The sequence below is a fragment of the Colletotrichum spaethianum genome (assembly GCF_022836535.1).
Source record: "Colletotrichum spaethianum MAFF 239500 DNA, contig16, whole genome shotgun sequence".
Taxonomy (NCBI): Eukaryota; Fungi; Ascomycota; class Sordariomycetes; order Glomerellales; family Glomerellaceae; genus Colletotrichum; species Colletotrichum spaethianum.
The window spans coordinates 749,547-776,279 of NW_026054786.1; the positions used below are offsets into that span (position 1 = coordinate 749,547).

General features: G+C 53.8%; 6 protein-coding genes across 6 annotated transcripts; 3 read left to right on the top strand and 3 right to left on the bottom strand.

Annotated features, from left to right (window-relative positions):
• Positions 1-206: 206 nt before the first annotated feature.
• Positions 207-4,603, bottom strand: ColSpa_06712 (exocyst complex component 1; the record flags this gene model as incomplete). The annotated part of the gene is made up of 4 exons (XM_049272924.1): positions 207-1,122; positions 1,176-2,311; positions 2,359-4,433; positions 4,519-4,603. The coding sequence occupies 4 exons, from the start codon at positions 4,601-4,603 to the stop codon at positions 207-209; spliced, it is 4,212 nt and encodes a 1,403-aa protein (XP_049128881.1).
• A 5,099-nt stretch (positions 4,604-9,702) lies between these two features.
• On the bottom strand, positions 9,703-11,754 carry ColSpa_06713 (uncharacterized protein; the record flags this gene model as incomplete). Its single annotated transcript, XM_049272925.1, has 3 exons — positions 9,703-9,917; positions 10,350-11,083; positions 11,138-11,754. 3 exons carry the CDS (start codon positions 11,752-11,754, stop codon positions 9,703-9,705), a joined length of 1,566 nt encoding a protein of 521 aa, XP_049128882.1.
• Positions 11,755-16,192: 4,438 nt separating this feature from the next.
• On the top strand, positions 16,193-17,304 carry ColSpa_06714 (chromo domain-containing protein 2; the record flags this gene model as incomplete). Its single annotated transcript, XM_049272926.1, has 5 exons — positions 16,193-16,494; positions 16,552-16,594; positions 16,650-16,729; positions 16,796-17,168; positions 17,230-17,304. The coding sequence occupies 5 exons, from the start codon at positions 16,193-16,195 to the stop codon at positions 17,302-17,304; spliced, it is 873 nt and encodes a 290-aa protein (XP_049128883.1).
• A 2,732-nt stretch (positions 17,305-20,036) lies between these two features.
• On the top strand, positions 20,037-20,498 carry ColSpa_06715 (uncharacterized protein; the record flags this gene model as incomplete). The annotated part of the gene is made up of 1 exon (XM_049272927.1): positions 20,037-20,498. The coding sequence occupies one exon, from the start codon at positions 20,037-20,039 to the stop codon at positions 20,496-20,498; it is 462 nt and encodes a 153-aa protein (XP_049128884.1).
• Positions 20,499-21,580: 1,082 nt separating this feature from the next.
• On the top strand, positions 21,581-22,883 carry ColSpa_06716 (E3 SUMO-protein ligase nse2; the record flags this gene model as incomplete). Its single annotated transcript, XM_049272928.1, has 2 exons — positions 21,581-22,627; positions 22,680-22,883. 2 exons carry the CDS (start codon positions 21,581-21,583, stop codon positions 22,881-22,883), a joined length of 1,251 nt encoding a protein of 416 aa, XP_049128885.1.
• A 249-nt stretch (positions 22,884-23,132) lies between these two features.
• On the bottom strand, positions 23,133-24,851 carry ColSpa_06717 (hexokinase-1; the record flags this gene model as incomplete). The annotated part of the gene is made up of 3 exons (XM_049272929.1): positions 23,133-23,562; positions 23,617-24,189; positions 24,247-24,851. The coding sequence occupies 3 exons, from the start codon at positions 24,849-24,851 to the stop codon at positions 23,133-23,135; spliced, it is 1,608 nt and encodes a 535-aa protein (XP_049128886.1).
• Between the last annotated feature and the right edge of the window lie 1,882 nt (positions 24,852-26,733).

Sequence of the window (26,733 nt, forward strand, 5' to 3'; positions counted from 1 at the left end):
CTACACATTCCCGTTCGTCCGCCTGGAATGCTGTTCTTCCCCCAAGTCTCAATGAGCAAATAACGAAAAGGGTAGTCGGCGAGATAGAAAAGCAATTCGAAACATCTCTGAGCGGGTGGCTGTTTTGAACGCTGCGGCAACCCCCCCCCCCTGGTACATTAAAAGGTGGCTCCAGGCCTCAGCAGGTGCGGCTTCAGCAACTGCCTCTAGCGGAAGCCAGCCTTGACTTCTGTGCGCGGCCACTCGAAAAGAACGTCTCCGCCATATACATCTGCCGTGATGCGGCTGATGCGCAACTCCACCTCGCCGTAGAAGCGCTCGCACTCGCGCAGCACCTTGATCACTAACTTCTGGCTTAGAGCAACGTCGTCCGCATCGCCAAAGTGCTTCTCGACACGCTTACGCAGCGTCTCGATACCCTTGCGAACCTCGCGCGCGTCGTACGTTGCCAGGACCTTGTGGAACGTCGACTTGGAGTTGGACGGCTGTGCTGCGATGCTCGAGCCAGGCTTGCCCGACTGAACCTGACCCTCGATGTTCTCAATGTATTCGAGGAGCTTGCCGAGAGGGCGGCGCATAACCGCGTTCAGGTACAGGCCCATGTGCTCGTTCATTTCATTGGTTGCGGCCTCGCGCCAGTCTTCGAGGACATCGAGGCCATGCGTGTTGACCTCCTCTAGGAAATGGTTCATGTTCTCGATGAGGAGGATATGGAAGTTGAGCGCCTCCTTGTCTTCCGGGTCCGCGCCCGCTGCGCCGACGCTGACAGCCGGGTTCTCGCGGGCGATGATCTTGAGCGAGTCGAACATAGACTTGAGAATGCGGTCGTATTCGCGATCGACCGTCTTTCGTACAGCCAGGTTCGGGTCGATGCCCGTAAGAATATTTTCGACGGCATTGGAGAACTGAGGGAAGACGCGAATGAACGAAATAACGCCCTTGCGCTTATTGATCTTAACCTTAGTCTCCTCGATGGCGCGGATTTGCTCGTCGACGAATTTCTTAAAGCGGGACTCTAGGACGCCGTGGAGCTTCTGAAGCAGAGCGTTGAGGAACTCTTGGTTGGATTGTTGGATGTCCACAAGATTCCGCTCAAGAACAGCCAGGACGCCTGCCCCTTGCCTGGTTCACATAATTAGTTTCTCATGAGTAGAACTGGATATTGATTGACTTACAAAGAATCGGCCTGTATGACCCATTCGATGAGCTTTGCGATTTCCGTCTCGAGGAAAATGAATATCACTTCCATTGCTTTGGTGACTCTCCGAGCGAGATCGCGGTCTGGCTCCATTAGACGATGGCGACGTAGGTCACCACCTCTTCGGTCTTTCGGTCTGCTCGCAGCGACCAAGTCAGGGAAGTCTGACTGCTCCATCGTCGTGGCATGGAAGAAGTCGACAATAAAGTTTTGCTCCATCTCGACCAATGGCAAAAGGTCATCCAATACATGACCAAATACCTCGTACGGGAGGCTACGGTTCTCGGCCCCCGACTCTTTGAGATTCGTTCTGCTGCCAGTGTCGATGGGCGAACGCAGACTCTTGGCCAGTGTTTGACTACGCTTGACGGTGAGCTTCCTGACAGTGGTCGCTTTGCCTTCCTGTTGCTTTTCGACTTCGAACGTAAACAGGAGCTCGGATGTCTCATCGGCAGTCATCTTGCGTGCGTTGCGCTTCCACGCCTCCAAGACCTGACGGAACTCGTTCTTGTATACGGGATGGCTCTTGTCTTGGTAGACCTGGATCATGCGATCCCAGTTGGCCGGATCAACATCCTTGGCGTACTTGATCAAAGGACTGTACTTCCAAAGCATGTCGCGACCAACATCGTGGTGGCGGGAGTCTACCTTTCTCGACAGAGCCTCGCGCAGCGCTCTGTTTACCTCGTTGTAGGCAACGTCGAACTGCTGTGCCATGTATCCGACCAACCGTCGCGAGAAGGCGGCGCTTTCTTGACGATACATCTCTTTCTTTTCTTGGACGATTCTCATCTTGCCGTAGTCGGTGTTCTCAAGTCCAACAGCTTGGTCCCCTTCTCCAACAAGATCTTCGCTCTTCCTGGGCTCACCTCCTAATAGTGACGGGTCGATCTTGATCATGGCCTTGTACAGTGTGACTAGGGACATCTCGATATCTTCAAGGCCTGCAGGGTCCTCAAGCGGGGCGACTTTCAAAGCGTTGAGATCAGCCGTAGTAATGGTCGTCGTCTCCAAGAGAGACTCCAGCTCTTTTTTGAGGAGTTTCTGGTTGGCAGTCTGAACTTGAAGACCTTGGCCTTGAGCTTCAATGTAGGCAATATCATCAGAAAGCGTCTGTTTTACGTTAGTAAAGTTCTTCGCTAGGTATTCGACTAGCTTACCGAGAGTTCAACACTGTAAAGTGTCAACAAGTTCTCCATCTCTTCACACTCAGCGACTGCCAGGTCGATGCCACGCTTGATGGCCTCAACTCGGTCATCTTCTTCTTGGAATCGGGCCAGCCAGCCCCCAGCTTGAGCCTTGTTAAGCTCTCTTTCGAGATCTGTCCTCAAATCATCGACATTGCGAGATCTCATCTGCTCGCCGGGTACCCAGCCGAAGTAATCCAGCCACTTTGTGAATTCCCCGCTCTTGTTGTCCAAAACAGTGGGATCAATGCCTAGAGATGCAAGATATTTGGCGTCGTTGCCCACAACAATCGACCTGCGGTCTTCCTCTTTAGCTATAGGCTCCTCGGGCTTCTTGGGTTCGTTCATCGATGATTGCAAGCTCGTTGGACGGCTAGAGTTAGGAACGGTGACCTTCACCTCAGGCAAACCGGATGTACGCTTGGAAGGCTCTGCGGGGGCTGCTGATGCTGCGCGTGCAATAGGTTTCTCGGCAACTGCCTCGGGAGATGCCAGCTTGGCACCGTCAGAGGAGACTGGTCTGGGCGGGGGTTGAAAGACGGTTGTGATTCCTTCGGCTGGCTCAGTGCTTTTCGTGGCAAGTTGTCGTAGTCTTTCGCCAGCACCACCGGGCCGGGGCCTGAAGGCCGAGGCAGCAGATGCGGCCTTCCAAAGCACGCCGGCGAGGTCTCCCTTGGACTTCTTGGACTTGATCATCGGGCCCAGACCTGGCCGACTCTCATCTGGCTCAGCAGGCGGTTCAGGCACAGACGGGGATTCGGGAGCTGCAGGCTCCTCGGGAACAGGCTCTTCGACCGTAGGCACAGGCGCCGGGGATGGAGCTGGAGGCGGGCTTGGGGCTACGGGAGAAACAGGCGCAGGGGGCACCGGGATCTCGGGTGACGGTGAGGCGATTGCAGGAGTTGGCCTCGTAGGTGCAGCCCCATTTCGCGTCGGCGTTCGGAGCGCGAGAGGGACATCTGCTGTCCCCGGGTCGACGGGAGTGAGGGGAGTGACAGGCCTATTGTCTCTGTAAGAACCAGCATCTGACCGCTGTGATATTGAGTTCTTCCTGGCGGTGCTTCTCGGTGGAGGAGCAACCTGATCTCGTCGCATCCCTGGGCTAATTAACGGCGCGGGAACCAAGTCTCTGTCGGCGAAGCCCTGCGGTCGTGCTGGGTCCATCGGCGGTCTCTTTCTTTCTGGCGGGCGACCCCCCTCTTCCGAGATTGGTGGCGGCGGTCCCGGGACAGGCTCGGGCGGCGGCTCAGCAAACCTGCCCAATGCCCCTGGCCCAGGCATACCGTTTCTCGAACGGGGCGGCAAGCTGCCCGCATCGTCGCTCCTGGCTCCTAGGGATGGGGCAAACGATTCCTGGCTTTTGTTTCCGTAACGCCTCAGCGTGGGGGGGTCTTGCGAAAATGACGAGGTCATGCTCCCAACGGGAGAGTTGGAAGTCATTCCATTGTTGAGAGCCGGCGGCCGGCGCGGGCCGGGCGGGCCTGGAGAGGGTGTGGCGTAGTTGGAGGGTGGGTTCACGATCAGGCTCGGTTGACTAGGAGCAGCATCTGGAGCGGGGGACGGTCTGAAGGGAGGCTGACCCGGCGGTGGCGGTCGTCGTTCGTTCCTCAGGATCTGGGCCATTTCGGACTGGTCGAAACCCGCCAGCTCGGGGATCTTGCCCCCCGTGTATTTGCCATAGATCTTGACCAAGCTGGCAATGAAGAACTTCTTTTCCTTGTCCGATTGTGCGTTCCAGAAATAGGGCTTGCCGATGGTAACGACGAAGCCGGTATCTCCAGCCCATTCGCGGAAGGTCGGGTTGGCCCCCGGCCCTGTGAAGGACTCGATGGCAGTGAGGTCGTCGAGGTTCCATGTTTTGCCAATTGAGAAGGTTCCGTTGGCATTCTCCTTCGTCTTGTGCATACGCACTCGGCCACTTTTTCTTACAGCAACGACAATGACACGGGGTTTCTGGGATTCAGGAGTTCGTGCTTGAGGCGGCGGAGGGGAGGTCGGATGAGACGAGTACTCTGTGATTCGGATGTGGGTGATGTATGTCTCGAGCACTATCGTCATGAAGCAAGGGTTAGTACTGTAAGCAATCGTCGAGACGTCGTCTCAAGAGAAAGCGACATGAGGCATTTGACGCACGCGATCCGTCCACATCCTTCTTGTTGAAGCAACTCTCAATGATGCGCCGCTTCTCATCCTCGAATCGCTGGGCCCTGCTGTCCATGGCTGCTCGGTTGGGCGGTCCCGTCGCAGTGGAATGGAGCGATCATGAGGGGGTTCGCAATGCAACGGGAGAAATCGCTGGCATGACTATCGCGGCAAATCGATCGGTCGATGAAGGGGAGCGGAGCGATAGCGGCAGGCGCTCCGAAGGGGATTCGATTAGGTTGTGGTGGGATTTCGAGGCCGTGTCGTGATGCAAGCCAGAAGGGGAGCGACGTGTGCAGGTGTCTGGCCTTGGGGGTAGCTTGCTGCCAGCCTTTGGTCCCGCCGGGTGTTTGGGGGTGGAGGTATTTCGTCCCTTCATTCTGGGGCTTCTGTTAGTGCGCGCCTAGCCAGCGACTCGAGTAGTGCCGCCACCGCATCATCTTTGACAGTTTAATATGTCTCTGACTGCTGCAATGCCTTCTCGGCCATCTTCAAAAGATTTCTAGATTTTTTTTCTGGATTTATTTAGGGGGCGCAAGTTGACAAAATCAGCCTTTAGGTCCATCCAAACCGAGTACCTGTAATCAGCTTCGTCCCGCGTCGACTCCACGATACATGGGCGGTACCTGCCCAAATGCCTGTCTTTCTGCTACCTGACGGGACGGGAACTTGCAGCGACGTCTTGTCCCCTGGGCCATGCAACTGGGTGCTGAGAATACTTGAAAAGGCACGAAGGGTGGCTCCTTCCTTCCAAAGGCCACAACACAAAGTTACCGCGGAATGGACCGCCGCCACCAATTGGCTTCTGGTGTCTCGCAATCCCCTGGCTCGTTCACTTGCAGGCTACCCCCATTTCGGCATCTTTTCCCACTCGAAAGCTACCGTCCTGAGAACTGCTTTCAACGATAACTCGGCGTTAAGCGGACAAGAGAATATAAAATAAACAAGAATTGGAAACAAAAGAAAAAAGGAGAAAAAAGACCAGAGTCCCAACGGGACAGACTCGCCTTTTTCCTACGCTACCGATGTACCAACCCAATATCAGACGTATAGCTAGCAAGGTTGCCGTCAGAGCTCGGGCGCCCGTCGTCATGCCTCACTCGTACTTGTTTCAAGCTGCCCTGGTCATGAATGAGAAACCCCCTCGACACGCCCGTCACTGCGACATCCGGGGTTCCGAGGCTGTCTTCGCGTATTTTCTTCTGCCGAAGCTCCGGGATTTGTGATCCAAGTCCAGTAGTTTTTCGGGCCGTGATCTCGCCGATTGATAGACTTCATCCGGACCTCTTACAGGGTTATCATAGGCCTTCTTAACTGACTCGGAAACCGCCATCGTCAATCAGTCTTCCGAGATTGCTGATAAGCTTGTTTATTTTTGTTTTTTGCAAGTAATGTGTGAACATATGGTCCATGGGTTAATTCAGAAACCTTGATGATTCGAAGCCACACTCAGCCTTAGATGCGTATTTGATGATTTCTATGTTGTAGCGAAAATCCATCCGCTTGCCACCCATTCCTATATGATGCCCAGTAATCACGATCCATGCACCAGTAATTAAGCAGGGCATATAGGTTGCTTCTCTGTCAAGATTCCGCGACCACGGATCATGACTTGTCAATTATTGGCGTTGCTCTTGAAGGGGAGCGGGTTAACTGAGCCAGAGCGACCGCCCAGCTCTCAAGGTTCGTTTCCATATAAGACTAGATAGCAGCCAAACTGTCATTTTATGAAGTGAGAAGCGGTTTCATGACGACTTCGCCATAGAACGATGAATCGATCGAACGTAACAAGATGTCGTGTTTGTGGTCGGTAGAAGGTTGCAAAGCTAGGACCATAACTCTGACAACCGATCGGTTCATGGACATCGAATAACACCAACATTAAATATTTGACACCGAGCCTACTGTTTCTGAGACCGTCTAAAAGCAACGGAGAAGTCGCGACAATCTTGAAAGTCTCATGACTATTGTTATCGTGAGAACCAATTTAAGGGGTTGGTCAGGCACCCGGTGATGAAAACAGGAACATGACAAGCACAGCAGTTCGCTCAAGGCTACCATGGAATGTCACTATTTTGTCACGTATGGTAGCTTAGACTCAGTCTCGGGCAAAATAAAAAACATGACAACTACCTGCACCCGTACCACCGTGTTCTGACTCTGCACCTTCAACTTGCCTCCTCGCCGAATGATGAAGCAGCAAAAGCTATGTCCGCCTTTTCTGACGCAAAAGATAGGAAGAACCCCCATGTGCCTGGTGATGTCGTTACGTCTAGATGATGAAACAGGGCTTCCATGATGTAACTAGGCCCGGAAGGTTCTGATTTGTTCTAGTTGGGCGTTGCTGTCTCTTCTTAGGGAAGTTTACCGCAGTGGGCATGACCCGCGTTGCCCGCTTTCTCTCAGTGTGTATCTCAAGGTGTGTTCAAACCAGAATATTCAAAGAACGACGCCTTCAATACACGAGAGTATAGGTGATATTTCGTTCAATTCAGAACTATACCAATGATCTGGCCAGCATCTTGAAGCATCCCTGCCAGAGCAGATGACTGACCGGATGGCCGCTTAAGGGCTTGGAAAATTTTGTTAGAAAGAAGCAGTTGCAAATTCTGAAATCACTCACATTCAATACCGTTTGCGCCCCTCGCAACGAGTCAACAAAGTTTACTACGTTGATGCCACATGATATCAACGGGGTAGGCGTACGGAACTATCTATGGCTATTGAGAGAAATATATCTCAATCTCACAGAACGTTGGGTACACCAGAAGTGAACAACAAACATCTAAATGAGCATGTTGCAATGGGAAAGCCAAAACCCTTGCTTTACTTGATATCTCGAGACTTTAATGCCCTTCGACATGAAGCCGGGGACTTGTTCTCCGCGCCAGCCCATACTCCCCGTCACTGCATCTACAGGAGTAGTCGCCTTCGGTAATGCATCAAAGACGATATAACAGACACGTTGGCTCGAACTGAAGTACTTTACACTGGTCCCTATATTCCCCCATCAACTGGGACCCGGGCTCGGGTATTCTCTTTGTTCCATCAAACTACCATACAGTGATGTTATGAGGCATTTCACCAGGAGAACTTGGAGGAAAGTTCCAACATGTCGAGCGCCAACAGCCGGCGGGGGACCACTGCGTCGACCAAAGGTGCGAGCCGCCTTTGGAGCCCCTGAGAAGACATCGGGCAAATTTTAAAAGAGCGGTTCCTCTCACTAACAAACATCATGGCTTCCTGAACAGCTCAAGGCGACTGGACCCGGCTCGAACCTGGAATGAGGATATTCCAACAACACGAGCCAAGTTCACTGACATCGAACCATTATTTCCAACACTGTCATATTCTCTGTAACTGGCCGCGAAACCCATGTCCGGGATCAACCCCTCAGCCACCCTTCCATCGCCATTAGACCCCTTTCACCTCGACCCTCGGGACGATGCCCACCTGTCTAGACGCACACCAACCCCAAGACGATCGCCCGTGGCAACGAAGATCAACCCCCTCAACATTGCAAACACCATCCCCTTCTCATCTCCAGCCCCTGAGACCTCATCAATCGGAACTCAGCCCCCAAATCAATGAACCACACCCCCTCCTCCCCTGAAGCCAAATCCGTCCACGGTGCCAGCCACGAACACTTCGCCCGCCACTCAACCCTTGTGCTCCGCTTACACCCAGCCCATCATCCAGAAATAGCTTCGAGAACCACCTGTTCGTTTGCGTCTAGAAATCCCGATCCACGGCGCACCGCCGACCAGGACCCGGTGCCCCCCTTTACGGAGAGACCCGTTCACGCGTCCTTGAACAACCCCTCCCCGAGATCGCCTCAGGAAAGACAATATTATAAAAGTGAAAACTAAAAATGGAAGAAGAAAAAACCGTAATCGACGCGCCGTCCAACATTGGGGGCGCCCCATGAGGACCGATGACAGACACCACCCCCTCCAAGGGGATCGTCCCGATAAATGAGGCCCGCCCGGGAGATGAAGTCGGTCGCTTTTCTAGTCTCGTTGCCCTCAGAATTCATGGTTAGAGTGCGAGTCTTCCGTGGTCCTGGTAGATTGCGCTCGCAGCGTTAAACGAAGTCACCCATCTCCGAACCAACCCCACACCCCTTCCGAGAGCCGGGTAGTGCTCGCGGAAACCGTCCCGCCGTAGCATCGAGGAGCCAAACTATTGGCTTTCGCAACCCGGGGTATAGACAAAGCAACTCTGCATAACCCTAACACACACACTCTCTCTCTCGTTCTCACGGCTTCGCGGAGGCGCCCATGGCCGAGGTTTTCAAAGAACGGACAAAGACTGGCTCGTCAACTCCCCTGCCCCACATCGTCAACCTGGAGCTTCATTCTACCTAGACCTGGACCTCGAGTCTTCGCAACCAGAAATCCGGTTTGCGTACCCGTTCTAACCTTCGAAATCCCGGGTCCATGACAGCGGCAGTGGGACGCTTAGTCGCTGCACCGTTTGCTGCCCATCTCGCTCGTGGTCTTCTTACCGAGCGAGTTAAACGAAGTTACTTTACACTTCCATTCCCCGAGCGACTATCTCAACTTGGGACAGTGCCCTCCGAAGATGGAAGCCAAGCACGCACTCCACCTCGCAAAGTGGAGGGCGAAGTCAATAACACCCCACCTTTTCACCGTAGCGTCACCGGCGGAACGGTAACATCAAGTAATCTTGACAGTCTGAGCACAAGGGTAGTCGAATCTTGGGAGATATATCCAAATCCGAATCATAATCCGGATGTCAACCCGTAATCTAAAGTTGTGGATAAGTTGGGCATTGCCCCCAACTCAACTGAGCCCAAATTGGCTGACTGGTGGATGGGTCATCAATGGCAGTAGTACCTAGTATCGTGCTGGGGACAGTACAAGTCCAGCAATTCACATGCTGCAGAGGAGATCAAGTGTGGTGATAGAAGAGTTCCTGTTTCACCCCACAGGTAAATTTGTACTAGAACACCATAAAAATCCAGAAATATCATTCTGGGCGACGCGTTATATGCGTACTATATGCCTCAGAGATGCAACCGTGTAAAATAAGGTTATACAGTGGGCAATCGCCCTGAAAACAAGCTGCGGATGGAAGAATGCCGCAGCTCTTTTTTTGTTGCCCTCCGCTCCAGAATTTTATCCCACTTCACACCCAAGTTGACAGATCCCTTCAATCCATGTACATTGGATCGCCTCTCACCTGGGACATGGCCATTCCCATGTCGCCACCATGCATGCCCTGCATCGTCGCCTGCATGTTCGGCATTGACCGGCTCATGTTGATTCCACCCCGATTCGCATTCGGATTACTGTTCTGCATCATGAACCGTGCATCACTCGCACCCCTCTGCTGCACCTGCCTCGTTCGCGGCACCTCGAGGGTGGCTTGTCGTTGGATCGGCTGCTGCGGCATGGGTTTTGCGGTGGGCGTGTTCATTACGGCAAAACTGTCATCATCCTCCATTTCGGCGTCGGCATCAGCATCTCCATCGGCATCCCCATCGGCATCCTGGTCGCTAGCATCGTCGATTGAAGGCGGACCGCTAGTCGACACACCTGGGTCACTATGGCCAGTGGTACTCGTCGTTGATTGCGGCTGATCGGGGCTCGGGAACTGTTGCACTTGTTGCTGTTGAAGCTGCTGTTGCTGCTGCTGCTGCTGCTGTTGTTGTTGTTGCTGCGTAGACTGCGCCTGTTGCTGTTGTTGGCGTTGTTGCTGTTGCTGCTGCTGTTGTTGAGGAGTTGGTGCTGGTGTCGGTGTGTTGCTGTTTGTTTGATCCAAGGCTCTTTGAGCGTTCATGCCGCTGTTGGCGACACGGTTCATGCTGATGACCGTCTTCCACCGTTCGATTGCCCTCACAACAACATCATTGAGGTCCAGTTGTCGATCCTCCAGCCGCAAGCCGACGCCACGGCCACTGCCCTTGATCCCTGCCTCTAAAACATGGGTCAGGAGCTGCCGCTCTAGGGGAACTGTGGCTGGGGAGAACAGTTTGAACTCCCGCGGCTGTTGCAAGCGATTCAACTGATCAATCTGAGATTTCAAGTTGGCGTTCTCCTGCTGCAGTTTGTGCTGGTCGTCCTTCATCTTGTCGATCTCGGTTTGTTTCCTGCCCACGCTTCTTGCCATCTCCAATAGCCATAGCTCGTTCCGTCGCTGAATAGGCAGAGAGGTCCAAACGGCAAAGGCTGATTGCAAGTGCTCGTTTACCTGCTTCTCCAGGTTTTCCGCCGACTTTTCAGCTTTCTTCACGGCCTCGCGAGTGTCTCGGACCGGACCCTCGCGGGGAGGATATGTCAGCTCTTCCATTGCCGCCGTAGTAGCAGTAGCGCAGGTGATCTTCCAATTGCTGAACTCTTCTTGGAAGAAGGCCCTCAGCGCGTCGTATTCTCTTTGGCCAGGTGATTGGACGGACCAAGAGGTGGAGGTGGGATGTTGCGTGGAAGAGAAGAGAGTAGGCGGCGAGGCAAGGCATTGCAACGTCAATGCAGGGAAGTCGAGGGCGAGAGGGTCAAAATCAAAAGGCATAGAATTGTTGTCGATGTGTTGCCTGGCTCGAGGTCAGTGACTGCAGGCTTTCCCTGTCACATATCAGGGGACTCACTTGGCTGCTCTCCAAGAGCTCAAGAGCTCTCTTAATGCGAGCTCCGCCGCGCGGGCGGTGTCCATGGCATCGGCAAGCTTGTGTTTCACATCGAACTGTGCCTTTTGCATCACTTGCTTGCTCACTTGCCTCGGCCTCTTTCCTGCGTTCTGGCTCCCCTCTCCATCGGTAGAGGTAGCAACATCGCCATTTTTGGGGGGGATATTGTTGATGACACCCGTGGCTTCCCAAGAAGGGGTCCATGGGTACTTGCTGAGCGTCGAGTCTACAGCATATTGACCGTCCTTGGGCAGGGCTGGAGACTGGTGTGATTCAGCATCTTGAGTAGCGTCCCGCTTCGACTGGGCAGGCCTCGGCGTGCTGGCCGGGGTCGAGGCATTCCTCGTGCCCAACGATCCCCTAGGCTGTCTCCGCGTGATACTCCCCCGCAGACGCCTGATTGCGTCGACGTCGTGGATTCCATCTGGAGGCTTGGGGTTCTTTTCCTTGATGTAGAGATCGAGGTGTCGACCGAGAGAGGAGGAGGTGAAGGCCTGGCCGCAGTAGGGACAGTTCTTATCCTTGGGTGCGCTCAGTTTTTGTTGGCTCGAGTCGGCGTTGCTCGCGGTTTCTGCCATGGTGGCTCGAGGTCTTGGTATGTGAAGGGACTGTGGGGGATAACGAGTAGTTCGAAGGATGTATCGACGACGACGGCGAGGGAGGACGAAGCCTAGGTCGGCTCGGGGGCTACAAGGCTCTTGTCTAAAAGGACACTTGCGGCTGCTCCAGGGGAGCTATGTAATCGAGGGTCATGTGTAGAGGGGTCGGATAGAAGATGATGGCGGAGCCAGCAAATTTTAGAGCAGGTCAGGGTAGGATAAGAAAATGAAAACGAGCTGGGAAGGATAGTGATAGGTAGGTACGCAAGGAGACAATTTGAAAAGAGAGAAATATGGGTAGAATAAAAAGAAGGACTAGATGCTGAAGAGCCAAACGAGTGTGCGAAGAGAAGGAGGTCGGTGGGAGATGTCGAGAAGCAGCTGCTACCCTCGTACGAACAGAACTCGGCCCAATCCTTGTGCGTATATGTGAGGAGGAGGAGGAGGATGGGTTGTTGTTCACGGTTTTCGGGTTCGGGGACGTCGGTACGAGCAGTAGGCGAGGGAGCAGGGCGTGTTGGCGAAGGAGGAGTCGGAAGTGGTAGTAGTATGAGGAGGAGGAAAAGTACAGTTGGATCCCGGGTATTAAGGAAGTAATTTTCTGTCTTTGCTCTCGCTCTCTCGTTCGCCGGTGTGCAGTTTTCTCGATTCAACCGTGGACACTCGCAGTCTCTCGACCTCTTGCAACAAAAAAAAAGATACGGAGAGGGGGTGGATGAAGAAGGGTAGGACGGTGGTAAAGCAAGTACAGAAGAGTAAGGGGAAGTTGCAAAAATGTCACCCGGGATTTAATTATTGCAGTTTTTTTTTAATAAGGCAAAACGGCAGGGGTAGCACCACGGTCCACGACCTGCGCCAAAGCCAAAAAAGACAAGGAGGAGCAAGAGCTCTGGTCGGGTGTGCACCCCTCTCTTCAGCTCCCATCCACCCCCCTCCCCCCCCCCTTCACCTTCATCCCACAGGCCCCATCCACCATCCATGGACGACCATCTCCCTTCCCTTCCTTTCCCATGCTCCCCAGATTGGCGCCAGGCCAGTACCTAGCTGCACAGACGGAGCCAAGGACGGCACAGATCAAAGCCCGTTCAGGGCCGTACGGTGGTCCCACCTTTGCGCTGATGTCCTTTTAATAGCGATGATTGCTATTGCTATGGCAGGGCACTCTCCTTACCTGTCCACTGCATTGCATTGCATTGCACCTGCCAGCGACCTGTCGCCAACAGTACCTTGTGAAAAGAAATGGAATAAGAAAACGAAGGCGAGCATGCAGTGTATAATCCGCGTGGCCAACAAGCGTAAGAATCCTTTTGCTGCGCTCGTTCTGGTAGGCGGTTGCAAAGTACTTACTTGCTGCACGTCGACCAAGTACCTCCCTAATCACTGGTGCGTTTTCAAGCATGCCCAGGAACACACACACACAACTTGTCTAGCTGGACTTTGGGTACGCCAGCAGCACACCATCGTCCTCACTCCTGGTCTCTCATATACCTATCTTCCTTTACCTTGCGAGGTTACATGGCCAAAGACCACTCAACTCCAACCAGAGGCAGCCCCTCGGTTGCGCAGTGCCCATCTCCCAAGATTCTATTGACGCGCTCTCCTTGGCTGGACATGGCCACCTACTCCTTAACGCGAGACCTCGTGGAAACAGGCAGCCGACCAAGACCCCCCAATTCATGACGCACGTAACATGTTCGCGTTGGGTTCAGATGTCACGGCCATCCCGCTCAGGATCTTTCTCCCCGTCGCCCTCATTCCAACTACCAATGTCTGCTTCTCTCTCACATGTTTCCGTTATCCGCTTAGTGCTGCTGATCTGGTCCGTGGAAAGGAGAGGCACAACCCGGCACCGCCCTGTGCATCACTTTTACTGGTCTAGTGCCGCCGGGGGCCCTGGGGGCGTGCACGGGGAACTTTTTGTTCGAGGAAGCTCGCCCGTCTTTTTCGTCTGTTGTCTTCTCCTCTCAGGATGCCTGGATGAACACCCACACATGCCGAACGCTTCAAAACCGGACACACAGCTCTTTAAACCCTGTCGAGCTGCCTCATTGAGCCCAAATTGCGTTGGATAGCCTAGAGTCTATGACTCGAGCCAGCCGCGAGGGTTGTCCGGAAGGTAGAGGTGCTCCAGGGCTGCTACATGGAGCTGGCAGCCGTCACCAGTCGTAGCTAAGGTATGGATGCCTCAATGGCTGTTCCCACAGTGAGCTGCAAACCTATCGACACTTGTGGCCAACATCTCTCGCTTGAGACAAGACACCTTTCAACTCACCGCGTTGGCTAGACTGGCCGACCGACCGGGGCGTGGGTAGGCGTTCCCGGTTCGTTTCTTTAGGCTCCTGGGCCCCCACTGGCTTGTGTCCGATCCAGTTTTCAGGGGGCTTTCGGGAGATCATCCAGGGGAGCCGGTGAAGGACCTGGTGCCAGCGGTGCCAACAGTCGTACAGAGTAGACCTGACAGGTTTCGTCTCATGAGCATTTGTGCACCAACAAAATAAATATCCCTCGTCGACTGCCGGCGACAACTTTATGGAAAGGCTTGCGTTTCGGCGAAAAACGCACGGATTCCACATGTCGGCAACCTCGCCTTGTACCGATTGTTTGCCTGACGTTTTGTTTCTCCCCTCTCTCTTTTCGTATTTGTCTTGGGGATGACACCCAGCCCCAATAGGACCCCGTTTTCCTGCGTAGAATAATGGGGTCGGCATCTGCAAGACGCGAAGCAAGGACAACAACACAGATATTCGCGTCCAGGTTCTCAAGGCGCTTCCTGTTGCCCGTCGGCCGCCCGCTGGATTGCTGATGCTCCCCGTCCAAGCCGTCCCCTGGAAGATGGTCGCCTAGTGTGGCCTCTCATAGCCGCAGCGTCTTGGATCAACCTTGTCCGGGCCGTCTCGTACTGGCCCCATCAAGTAGGTCGTTTGCGAACCAACATTAGCAGCCTGCAGGACGCCGATAATTTCCGCCGCTTCTTCTATGGCAGCTGTAGCTGACACCCACCAGTGTCACAAGGCGTTTGGTCCTGATCCAGAGCAGCAGACGCATGCTGGCCCGTCCTCTGGCCTCAGAATGCCACGGCTTTTGACCAGTACCTGAAGATGATGTGAGGGAGACGCGAGGCGCAATCAGTCTGATAAGACCCTGTACTTGATCACAGCTCATGGCTGAACACTATACTGCCAGCTGTGCAATCGAGATCCATGCTGCGGGCGCTCTTGCCTAAGCCTCATCAAGAATGGGCTATGGTGTTGGTTAAACTTGTCATTTAATTTTTTTTGTTAACTTCAGCAAATCGCTACCCCTTTTGCGCTGCAGAGGCTTTAATGAAACCCTCATTACGCTTCTACAGTTCCATGCAGACACGCTGCATACCAAGAAATGCTTCCGTTGGTTGAAGCGGCACAGTCGTCTTGGTTCCTGGGGGCTGTATTCCCAGAGAATTGAGCCAATGCGGGTTGCAATATCTGAATTGGACAACCTGTCCTTGACGAGGTGGAGGGTTTAAACCAAACGATTGGAAGACGTATAGTTCTGCAGCGGCCTGTTGAAGATCACCAACGGCTGCAGAAGACACTCAATGACTTACTCCCACGGATGACAGTCATTGTGAGGTCATTATGGATCCGAATAAGAAGGAGGCGACTTGAACTGGAGAGAAATCGAGGAGAGGAACCTAGTATAGCGTAACCGAGCGAGTCGATGACCATCGCTGCAACGCAGTTATGGCAATTAGTTTTGTCAAGACGCTGTTCGCGTGAATGAACAGAGAGAGCCGTCTTTAATGATTAAATTTGCGGTTTGTTTCGGTTCCTCTGAATCTAAGTCCAACAACATCGAAGCTTCTTACTCATGCTGTGATCTTCAACTTCCAAGCCAGAAAGGAAAGAAAAACGACAAACAATACCAGCGCACATGCTGATTGGAGCTTGGAGCTTGGTCCAACAGTTCGGAGTTCCACACCAGATCCTTCCAGTGAAGTGTCGGGCCAAAGTGGATTGGCCCCGGATTAGAAATAAAGCGCCGGAAGGGACGGCGGGCACGGGCAGGTCCTTCCCACTCGGCAAAGTGGCTTGTGCTGGATGATCACGTGGCCCATGACGCGCCACAAGCGGCCGTGCATGGAGTGGTGTAGGTATGGGGCAACTTTCCACAGTTACGATTCACCCGGCCTTAAACCGCGTCGCTGCTTCTTGCCAGTATTCGCCTTGCGCGCCTTCCATCTACGCATATTATCTTACACTGTAGTCACAAGCGGGCAGCTGCCTGTTGGAATAAGAAGCTCCTTCCCTAATGCCTCCTGGTAAGCTTCTTGTCTCCCCAATTCCACACTGCGCATAAAAATAGAAGCGCGTCTGGTTGCAATAATGCAACTCATGCATGTCACGATAATCGCACCAAATCCCCCATAACCGCCAAAATGCCGCGCCAGAAGACGTACAAGCAAAGAAAAACCAAGAAGCTGACCGCTTTTGCAGCCATCAGTGACGACGAGCAATCCGACGTGGGCGACGAGATTGCGATTCCCCTCAAGGAGAAGCGCGCGAAGTCCCGATCGGCTGAATACCGAGACGACCTCCCCGAAACTAAGATTGAGGAGAAGGAAGAAATACCGGAGATCAAGGGCGACTTGAACGGCGGCCCCGCCAAACCCACCACAAAAACCAAAGACGACAAGGAAGCGGAAGATGAGGACGAGGATGAGGATTTGGAGCCTGACGAGTGCGTTCTGCGCTGGACCACCTCCCGGCCGGGACAATTGGACTGACACTGCTCTAGATATGTTGTAGAGAAGATTCTCGACCATCAGGTTGCCGAAGATGTACGCGCCCCTTTTGTCCGCACTTGCATGCTTCACTTGCTAACACAGTTCGTAGGGCACTGTCAACTTCCGCGTCAAATGGGAGGGCTATGAGAAGAAGGCGGACCAGACCTGGGAACCCGAGGACAGCTTGAAGTAAGTTGTGCCGTCCGGTCAACAGGAGGAGCCGAGGCATTGGGTCGCATACTGACACATTGACAGGGACGGCGCATCCGAGATCTTGGAGGAATACCTGAGAAAGCTCGGCGGGCGCGAAGCGCTGTTCGAGGAGAAGTCCAAGGCAAAGTCCACGAAGAAGCGCGGTCGTCCATCAGGGTCTTCATCTACCCCACCGGCGACCAGCAAGAAATCCAAGCGCAACGGTCACCCCGCCGAGTCTACCCCTCCTGCGTCGGCGAAGGAGGCCAAGAGCAAAGCCTGGACTCTTCCTAGCGGCAGCTGGGAAGAAGAGGTGGAGAGCATCGACGCCTGCGAGGACGAGGAGTCAGGATCATTGATTATCTATTTAAACTGGCGCAACGGCCAGAAGACCAAGCACTCCAAGGAGGTGGTGTACAAGCGATGCCCCCAAAAAGTAGGAGATATGCTGCGCATAGCCCCATTCCTTATCGAGAAAGATGCTGACAGAACACTAGATGCTACAATTCTACGAAAGACATATTCGCATCATCAAGGCGGGTCCTGACGCCACGCCGGAGGCCGAGACGTAGGACAGCAACAACAAAAGTCTGTGATCTCTATGGAGTTATCTTGGGCGGAAACGGCGTTTGGACTGATGGTACTCTCGATATCATCAGGAGGCCTTTGGGACTATTGCACTTATTTCTAGTCGTCTTGAGGTTGCGCGTGTCAAGGTCCTTCAAAAGACGGCTCGCGAGACCTTACCTGTAATTAGGTTTGGGACTTTCCAATTGGGACCGTCTGTCTCACACGTGGGTTTGCGGAAGCGCGCGGGATGTGCGAATCTGATTTTCAGTTGTTGAAAATAAGCCGTGGTCTCGGGTTAGTCTCTCAGTCCCTGCGGTTTTGATTGTATTCCGTCATCGACATGGCAGAAAGGAGCTAAGCTCTTTTGCGAGCCAGATAGTAAACAAATCAAGGACCGGGTACCAGTCCACCAAGGAACCTTGGGGTTTTCATGTGTACTGGCTCGTCCCAGGGGGGCTTGTCAGCTGTAAGCCTTGTCAAGAAATCATGAACGAGATCCATACAAGCGGGTGCCTTTCAAGTGCTGAGTTCAGGCACGATGCAGGTACGGACCGGGGGGTGATGGCCGTGGGATACCAAGTCTCCAAAGTCTCTTTGCACTCGGATCTATATGTAAAGGTACACGGAAAAAGGACGACAGGGGGGGGGGATCCTGTAGGTTGAACCGAGTTGGCAGTCCGCGAGGTTGGGCGAAGGCGTCGAAAAGCCGACGGGCCCACTAAAAACAGCTCAAGACCCCTGTTTTGCAGGCGGTTGGGTGTCGGGTGTGGTGCGGTAGCGCTGTCGCGGTTTTCCTGGCGACCAGCCTCTCGCATTTCTATTGACTTGGGCCGTAAAGCTGGTGGCGGGGCAACGCTTCTTTTTAACGTGAAGCTGCCCGCGCTACATTCTTCGCCTTTTGGTTTTCCGCTCTCTTCTTCTCTGGTATATTCCATGTTGAGACCTTGAAGCCGGCTATTATTTTACACTTTACGGACATCGAGAAGCGAACAGTTCCGTTGTCCTTCTGGGTCAACTTGCTCGACCTCCACCACCTCGGACCCATACACACGTCGGTACTTGCGATCTTGTACATCGCGGGGAATTTTGGGCAACTCACCCACTGGTCGGAATCTACCACGCACGTCGGCCACTCCATTGGAATTCGAAAAAGGGCACTTGCCTAACGGTCATTCCACAGACAATCATCCTCCCTTCAATCCTTCCTCTCGGCCCGTTGAAAATCCTTACCAATTTCAACCCTCCTCCCGAGACCCAAACATTCCTCGGCGCACGGCAACTCCGCTTGAGCTCCGTGTCTCCTCCACCGTCTTTTTCCCCAGCCACCGGGACCAGCGACACTCCACACCAGTCCCACACCGCCGTTCACCTCCATTCCCGTTCAGGCCCTCCGTCAGTCTCAGACCCTGACGGAAGCCTCGCACCTCAACCGCAACCATGGTTAAACAAAACGACGTCATCGCGATCATCGTCATCGTCCTCTTCGTCGTGCTCGCCCTCGTCGCCTTTGGGATCTACAGATTAGTTCACGTCGCGCGCCAGAGCATGAGCGTGACATCCGGGTCGAGTAGTAGCAGCTCCGACGAGATCGTCGACGATTGATCCCTTCGCCGCCACCTACAGTCGCTTACTGCCGCTGCTACTACCGCTTTTACACCGAGATACCACGACATACTATCAAGCGCGCTGCGCTCTGGATGCATTTACGGCTCACTGCCGCTTCAGTGGCGGTCATCTACGAAGTCATTGAGAATGAAAAGGCAAGGATGATTTGGGACGAGGAAAGATGTAATGAGGAGAGGGGAATCGGGAGTATGGGAACGGACATGAGACATGATATTTTTGGGCATTTGTTTTGGCATTTTCACAGCATATTTTCTTCCACAAGTTCATACGTCGGTTGGATTTACAAAAGATACAGAGAGTATCTACGCGGAACATATCTACGAGTGTATGATATCAACAAAGTCGAGTCATTGGTTGGGATCAACATGGGCGGGCTGGCCGAGTGATTTGGCTCGGCGTATCTACAGACGAGTTGACGTATAAGAGAAGTCTAGCGTGAATAGAACGAAAGCCCGGTGAGGCTGAGAGAAAAACTGCAGATCTCTTCCATTCATGACCTTAGACATTCTTCTCCCACTTGGCTCCTTTTGATCGTGGTTGAGGCGGTGTTGTCAATATTCATCCAATCTCCTACCCCTTGACCGCATGTTTCGCTCTAGTCAATGCGACGCGGCGGTCCCCAGGCTCAGTACATTTGCGCATGTTTTCATAGCGAGAGGCCTTTCAAGTTTAGTATTTAGCAAGTAGAACTCTATTGCTATCATAATATACAAAAATCTGGTTGCATTCGAAATACTACTGGAAGAAACAGAGGAGTGAAATAAGTAAACGTAGGCATTGGCGGGTGTTAACTAAAGGTCTTTTGAATATGAAAGACAGACTTATACATGTACAGATGCATGTACAAAGGAAATACATCTCTAAGCCTGAGTAATCGAAGGCTGACGTATCTCCTAGACTGAACCGCTTACAAAGTTGAAGCTTTTGACTGATTCACTAGTGCCGGAGGTTAAGACAGAACTACAGTGTCCCCAACAAGTCCTGTACATATATAAGAAACAAAAGTCTCTCTCAAACAAAGCATTAGTACAAAGAAGCAATCGAAGGAGATCAATCCAGAAGTTCCTCTAAGACAAGAAAATTATCGGTATCTGAAATGGACGCAACAATGACAGGCCATCCCTCTGAGACGCCGCCCTCTACCCAGATGCTCCGTCAAAATGGGCGTATCATAAGGTATGTCAAGGGTGACAAATTATTCCTCTACGAAAACTACAAGCTTGAGCTTCCAAGGCAAGACAAGAGAACAGAGGAGATCGACATTGTCAACGACTTCTGCGAGAACAACTTTCCAGCCACCGAGTCTTCAACCGCAGAACTTCTGCGCTTCTCCCACTCTCCTTCGACAATCGAGTTTCTTCAAACCGTGTTGGGAGAGCTTGGCAGGAAGCTGTGTGAGGCTATGACCGCTACTAGTGAACTACGAGAGGCCATAGAGACCCTAGATGGAGCAATTTGTTCCATCGCACCCTATGACTATGCTATGTTCATGGTAGGCCAGGAGGTGCCACCCGAGGACGAGGACTGGCACGGCATCTGCCGTGAAGCGAGAGAACAGGCTCACGAATAGAGTTCCCAGAGAGAGCGTGCCACAAACCACCTCGCCCGCTTTAATGAGGATGTTGGGAAGGTTCAGCAAGACATAAAGGCCGTTGCCGCTGCAATGAAACAGGCAGATGATGCCGAAAATCTCTGCCGCCGAGCTTCTGTAGGCTCAATTGAGCCTCCTCTCTGGAAGATGCTGCTGATAGAGAAGACCCATAGGATCTTTCAGATGCAGGTGGAGTACGAGAACGAACATGGTAGAGAGGGAAAGGAACGTTCGGTTTCCATTGCTAGGGAACGGATCGAGGAGGATATGGATCGCTGGGATAATCCATAAACCAGTGAATTCTGGAACGGTAGAAATCAAGGATAAGGCAAAGACAAACTAGAATCATATAGAGAATCAAGTTCAAGACAATGGTTTGTGAGGGAACAGAACAGCTTCCAGAACTTTCAGATTATGGTCGCCAGCCTGTGAAGAGAGAACAATGCGCGACGAACATGGCCATGCTAACGTAGGCTGCCTTGACCTTAGTGAGCATAAGGCCTAGCCTTTTGAATACATACAGGAAGAGTAGTGTGTCGTCTGGGGATGGTTAAGTGATGGCTTCAATCTGCTGATTACAGTGACCTTATGAGTGTAAGTCGTCGTCGTCGACCATGTTGTGTTCAATGTAGCATTGGGGTTTAGTCTTGAATCGCTGTCAAAACCGAAAACACCGAGTTACCTTTGCTATGAAACGTGAAGAGGCTTTCCATGTCCACCATGGATGCATTCTGGTGAATCAAAGTCGGTTAAGTAAACCTAGGCAATGTTGGATAGAGGACGTTCTGGTGGAAGGCACTCTACAGGGACCACCCCCGCAGTGGGCCCATGAGGTACGTACCCGACAACCTCTTTAACCCTACCGACGCGCTACGGCACGTCAATCGCGCCTTCCACTTGTTGGTCACTTTCGCCAAAATTCCCATCTCCAATCTCACACCTTCGAAGCAGCTCTCGTCAACACACCAGACCACGCTATCGACATAAGCACCCGCTACACAAACCAGGAGGAGCTGCTATAGTGAATGTGAAAAGCTGGCCCTCAAGTTCACCCTCTCACAATGCCCATCCTCGAACGCCGCCGACCAGGCCAGCGGCGCCCAGAAAGAAGAGTAGTCGACGACGACGATGCCCCCGGGAGCGACCTCCCCGAATACGAACCCCTTGCCTGCCCTCTAACTGCCGAAGCGAAGCGCGCCATCGCGGACCTCTCGAACAGTCGGGACGTTCACCGTTACCAGAACCACATAAAGACCTCCATCCGTCATCTCGGCTTTTCCGTCGTTGGCATCAATGACAGCATCCGGACCCGCCATGAGTCCCTTCAACGCTTCGCTGAGAAGCGCGCCGAGTCTACCGACCTTGATAGCCAGGAGAAGTCACAGCGCGAGCTTGACATTGAGACCCACACAGCGACTCTCGACGAGGAGGTCCCCCGCCTGACGGCCGAGGCCGAGGCCGCCCTCCGTGACCTCATCGACAGGCAAATCGAACTCGACGACGAGAAGGCCGCCCTAACGGATACGGTGTCGTACTTCCAGACCCTCCCCGAGCAAGCGCCACGCCAACGCAGACGAACCCGTGCGGAAGCCAATGCAGACGACTCGAATGTAGACGAGGAGGGGGACATCGTGGACGACCCGCCCCCGCCCCCAGACCACTCCGTCATTGATGTTCTCCGCCAGCACCGTGCCGATAAAGCCCGCGACTACCAGCGCCAAACCGCGTATCAGCGATACGCCTTAAACAATGACTACGCCGCTTTCAAAAAGCTCTGGCACGACGCCGCGCACGGCGACACCGAGATGCCCCTGCCTAATGCCAAACGCTGGTTCGACGACGCGGGGAACCCCGTTGTGCCCGCCATGCGCCGTGGGTCTGGGAACGCCAAGAGCGAACCTGGAGCCCGGGCGGCTGATGATAGTGATGAGGATATTGTTATCGCCGGCGAGGTCAGGGATTACAGGTGTCCGCTGTCTATGCAGCTGTTCGAAAACCCGGTCAGCAACAATGTGTGCAGCCACACGTACGAGAAGCAGTGGATCGTCGACATGTTGCAAAAGTCGCCGATGAAGCGTGCGCGTTGCCCCGTTGCGGGCTGCTCCATGGTACGTACGTACTGCAAACTTCCGAGAGCTTTCCCACTGATCAGAACCACAGGAGCTGGGTCTTGACGATCTGTACGATGATCCGGTGATCCTACGCAAGATGAAGCGAGCACTGGAAGAACAGCGTCGCCGCGAAGAGGAAGAGGCGGACGACAGTAGCACCGATGGCGAGGATGAGGGCGAGCCTCGTCAGGTCAAGCGTGAGGCTCGCACCAAGAGCCACAAGCGCAAGGTTGAAGAGATTGACGATGAGTGAGAGTTGTCATGCTGCCTGGGCAATCTTGTGCGGTCGAAACGGCGTTACAGGGATGGATACGAAAGTGATGATACCCACATTCAAGTATAAGTGAGCTTTTAGCCGCACTAGTTATCTTAAAATTGAAACCTTGCGCTTTGTAATTATGTACGTGATTTCAGTTTTTACTCCTCGCCATGCAACCCACGCACCAATTCCCCGGATTATGCAATGCTTACGTTCCCACGCGCTTTCTACGCGGCATCAGTCTCATTCAGATGTATCACATGCCCTCGCCAGCGCAACCCCAGCTCCTAGTAATGAGCTCTCTTTTGCCGGCACGAGGTCGATGCCCCTATCTGTCCTATTGACCAGAGCATCCACATACCCCTGACACATGGCCAGGTACCCTGGGTAGCACTCAATAACGCTGCCGTTGTACGCGACCATTGTCCGCACCAGACCCGACTCCTGCTCTAGTCTTTCAGAGGACTCCTCCTCTGGCTTCTCATCGCCTAGCGCCTCGAGACGCAAGGACCAGACGGCGTGTAAGCACGCGGCGATGATGGCGGCCGATCTTCTCGAAACGAAGGACGCTAGAGTACGGAGGGCTGATATATCGGATGAGGTCGGCGTGTGAGATGAAGGATGGCGTGAGACGAAGAGGTCGATGGACGACGTAAACAACTGTGACGTATCTCTGTGACGTGGTTAGCATTTTCACGCAGGCTACGATTGCGGGGGAACGCATTACCCTTCAATGGCAGATATCGTTTCCGATTTGAGAGAGTACGGCTCATCAAGCGACTTGGGCACGACGCCCCCAAACAGCCCTGTTGTCTGGATCGCCTCGATCAAGGCAAACCTCACCACCTCGCCGAGGTACAAGCCGCTCACCATCTGCTCCAGAGGCTGGAAATCTGGCCTCGGATGCCCCTGCTTCAGTAACCTATCCCAGCGCGTCACGCTCAGAACATCCTGCCCAAACATGCCAAGCTCCGTGTTGACGATCACGTCGCGCGCCTCGTCCCACCACTCTTGCGGGCGATGGCCGAACTTGGGCTTCCCGATGAGGGACACGGGGAGGTACGCAGCGATGTTGACGCCGGTGCCGAGGATGAGGCCGAACCGCGTGGCCGGGTGGATGTAGGCCTGCGAGAGTAGCGTGGCGCCGCCGTCGTTGAGGATGACGCGCAGTTGTGCGTTCATGCCCTTCGCTGTACAAGCGGACTCGATCACCTCGCCGAGGTCTTGCCCCATGAGACCTTCCGCAGCCAGAAACCCTTTCCCCATGCCGTGGATCCGGCCGCCCTTTGCTGATGTTTGTCTTGAGGGGGAGCTATTAGCTTATTAGGCGTGTGTAAGTAGTGTGCCAAAGACTTACTCGATGGGAAAACTCCAAGCCAGCGCCATGGGCATGGGCCGCGAAGGGTCATGTCCGTCTTGTGACACCATTTCCCATATCCTCTCGGCCATCCAATCGAAGAAGGCCATGCCCTCCAGATTCCTGATATCGTTGTCGATCTTGAACGAACTCATCCGCACGATCTCGCTCTCACTCCCCTTGGCATCCCGGCCCCGCAATTCCACCAATGCGATACGCAGTGTCGATCCTCCAACGTCCACCGCCAGATACTGACCGACTTCGTGTCCGCCTGGGAGCTGATGGTTGTACGAGGGCAGCATGCAGGCCATGCTCGTCCGTAGCTTGTCCCTGAACTGGGCCTTGAGGGCGTTGGATAAGTCGAGTAGGCCATTGTTGAGCAGAGGCCCCAGGAGCAGGTCTTCGGCCTCCTTCAGGAACTCCTCAACGTTCCGTGATGACGATGTGGTCGTCGTGGACTTGGAGCACTCAACTGTCGACCTCGTCTGTTTCCCGGAAACGGACAGAGGGGTGATCCAAAAGGCTATGAGGGCCTGTATCAGAGACTTGCCCCGGAGCAGCTGCTTGACGACAGCGGCCAAGAAGGTTTTCGGAAACGTGGTCATGGCAGGAGGAGGAAACTGCTGCAAGGTATAAGGAAAGGATTCGAACGGGTGAGCTATGGACGACCCTAGGCCATCTAGCTGACGAGGTGTTGGACTGTAAATACACGGAACTGGGCAAGAGCCATGTCACCCAGAGACAAGCCCGGCGAGATGGATAAGTGAGACGCGTGAGAAGGAGGAGGAAGGGGAGGGTCGCATAGACGTCGTAAACAACGTTTAAACGGGGGACTGGACTCCACGGGCGGACTGGTAGCGGATCGACAGGCACAATCCGAGGAAGGGTGAATGGCACTTGGTGTGCACGGAGCAACAATGAAACCTGCCGGGCGGTCGTTCGACTGCTCGGGTTGGTGTATGTTGGGGACGTCGTATCCAATGAGGCCGGCAGTGGGATGAATAACAAAACCGGAGGGACGAAAGGCAATGGCGACAGCGGCCAGCGGCCAATGAGTTACAGGGCAGAGCAACACCGATGTCTAGGGTCTAGGATGAGGAGGAGGTGCAGCGCCAGCTGGAGGCGAAACCATGCGCTGCTGGACAAGGTGAGAGCGGGAATGGCCGAAGGAGCTTCTCTCTTCAACGTCGCACAGGCGATGGGGCGACACACCGTAATCCCGCTACCAGGTTCATCTGCCTAGTCCAGTCCAGGCTCGATGCTCCAATCCACTTCACTTGGGGGCCGAATGCTCGTGTTGATGCATGGATGGACAAACCGGGGGGGTCGAAAGATGGATGGCGACGGGTTGGAGATGGATGAGAGAGTTGCGAGCCCCAGCTAGCGGGGACGGGAAACCGAACGCGTGCAACAATCAACTGGAACGGTGGATGGGCGAGACTTCTTCTCACCGCAAAGTGCTAGACAAAGACAACCCACCTACGGGTAACTAATGGAGACGTTGAGACGGGATATGAGAGAAGTGTAGTGCCGAAACAGCGGGACGCGCAGATTCGACGCCTTCGAACAGCCACTATTCCTGCCTCAAGGTACCCTGAACTAGGCTTAACCTGCCCGCTGGGTTTGACCGTGGCTAGGGCCTCTGGGCATTGAACGTGATGGTCAATGGTTGTCGTGATTCAACTTGTTCAAGGTGAGATGGGTTGGATGGAGAAAGGAAATCGCCCCTCCAGCTGTAACGTTGCCTTTGATAGACCAGACCCCCCTTGGGCGCTCCAAAAAGAACAGAGTGGGTGGCTGACCTGGGCCAAATCAGATGAAAACGGATTAGGTGCAGAGTTGACCACTCAAGTCCCGAGACGTCGGCGCTTTCAGGCCCACGCAGGAACACCCCCGACGCTGAAGGGTCCAGATCCCCCACTCTGTGAGCGGAAATTGTTAAGATCCACTGCCAAAGTGACATGCAACAACCAACAGCGGAGTCTTGGAGACTGAAGACGGACAGGAGGAAACCTCCCGCCGCAACGACACAACGGAAGAGGTGCTGGGACCAGGGGTTTCCCGGATGATGATGATGCTTTCCGTCTCTACGATTCCATCAGCTACGCGATGTCGCGTTACCCAGTCTGATGATTCTAATCAAGCTGTTTTCTGTATGACCCATTCGTCGACGCCGAATCATCAATCAGACAGTGCGGTGCGTCTTGGCAGTCTCTTCGGCAGCTCGCATCATTGCAGATGTTCGATGGCACGGCCAGAAACCCATCGACATGCAACCAGCACGAGCCGTTTAATATGTACTCCTCCGGAGCATCCAGCCGGGCGAGAGCGGGAACCATGCCCGTTACGTTAGATCGCTCGCCTTCGGTCCCCCATGTATCAGTTACATGCATAGCACAGAACTTTACACCCCCATGCAGTGGTAACACGCAGCCGCCAGATCACAAAACCAGGGACCCGGCTTCACGTCACGGACGTTTGGTGGCC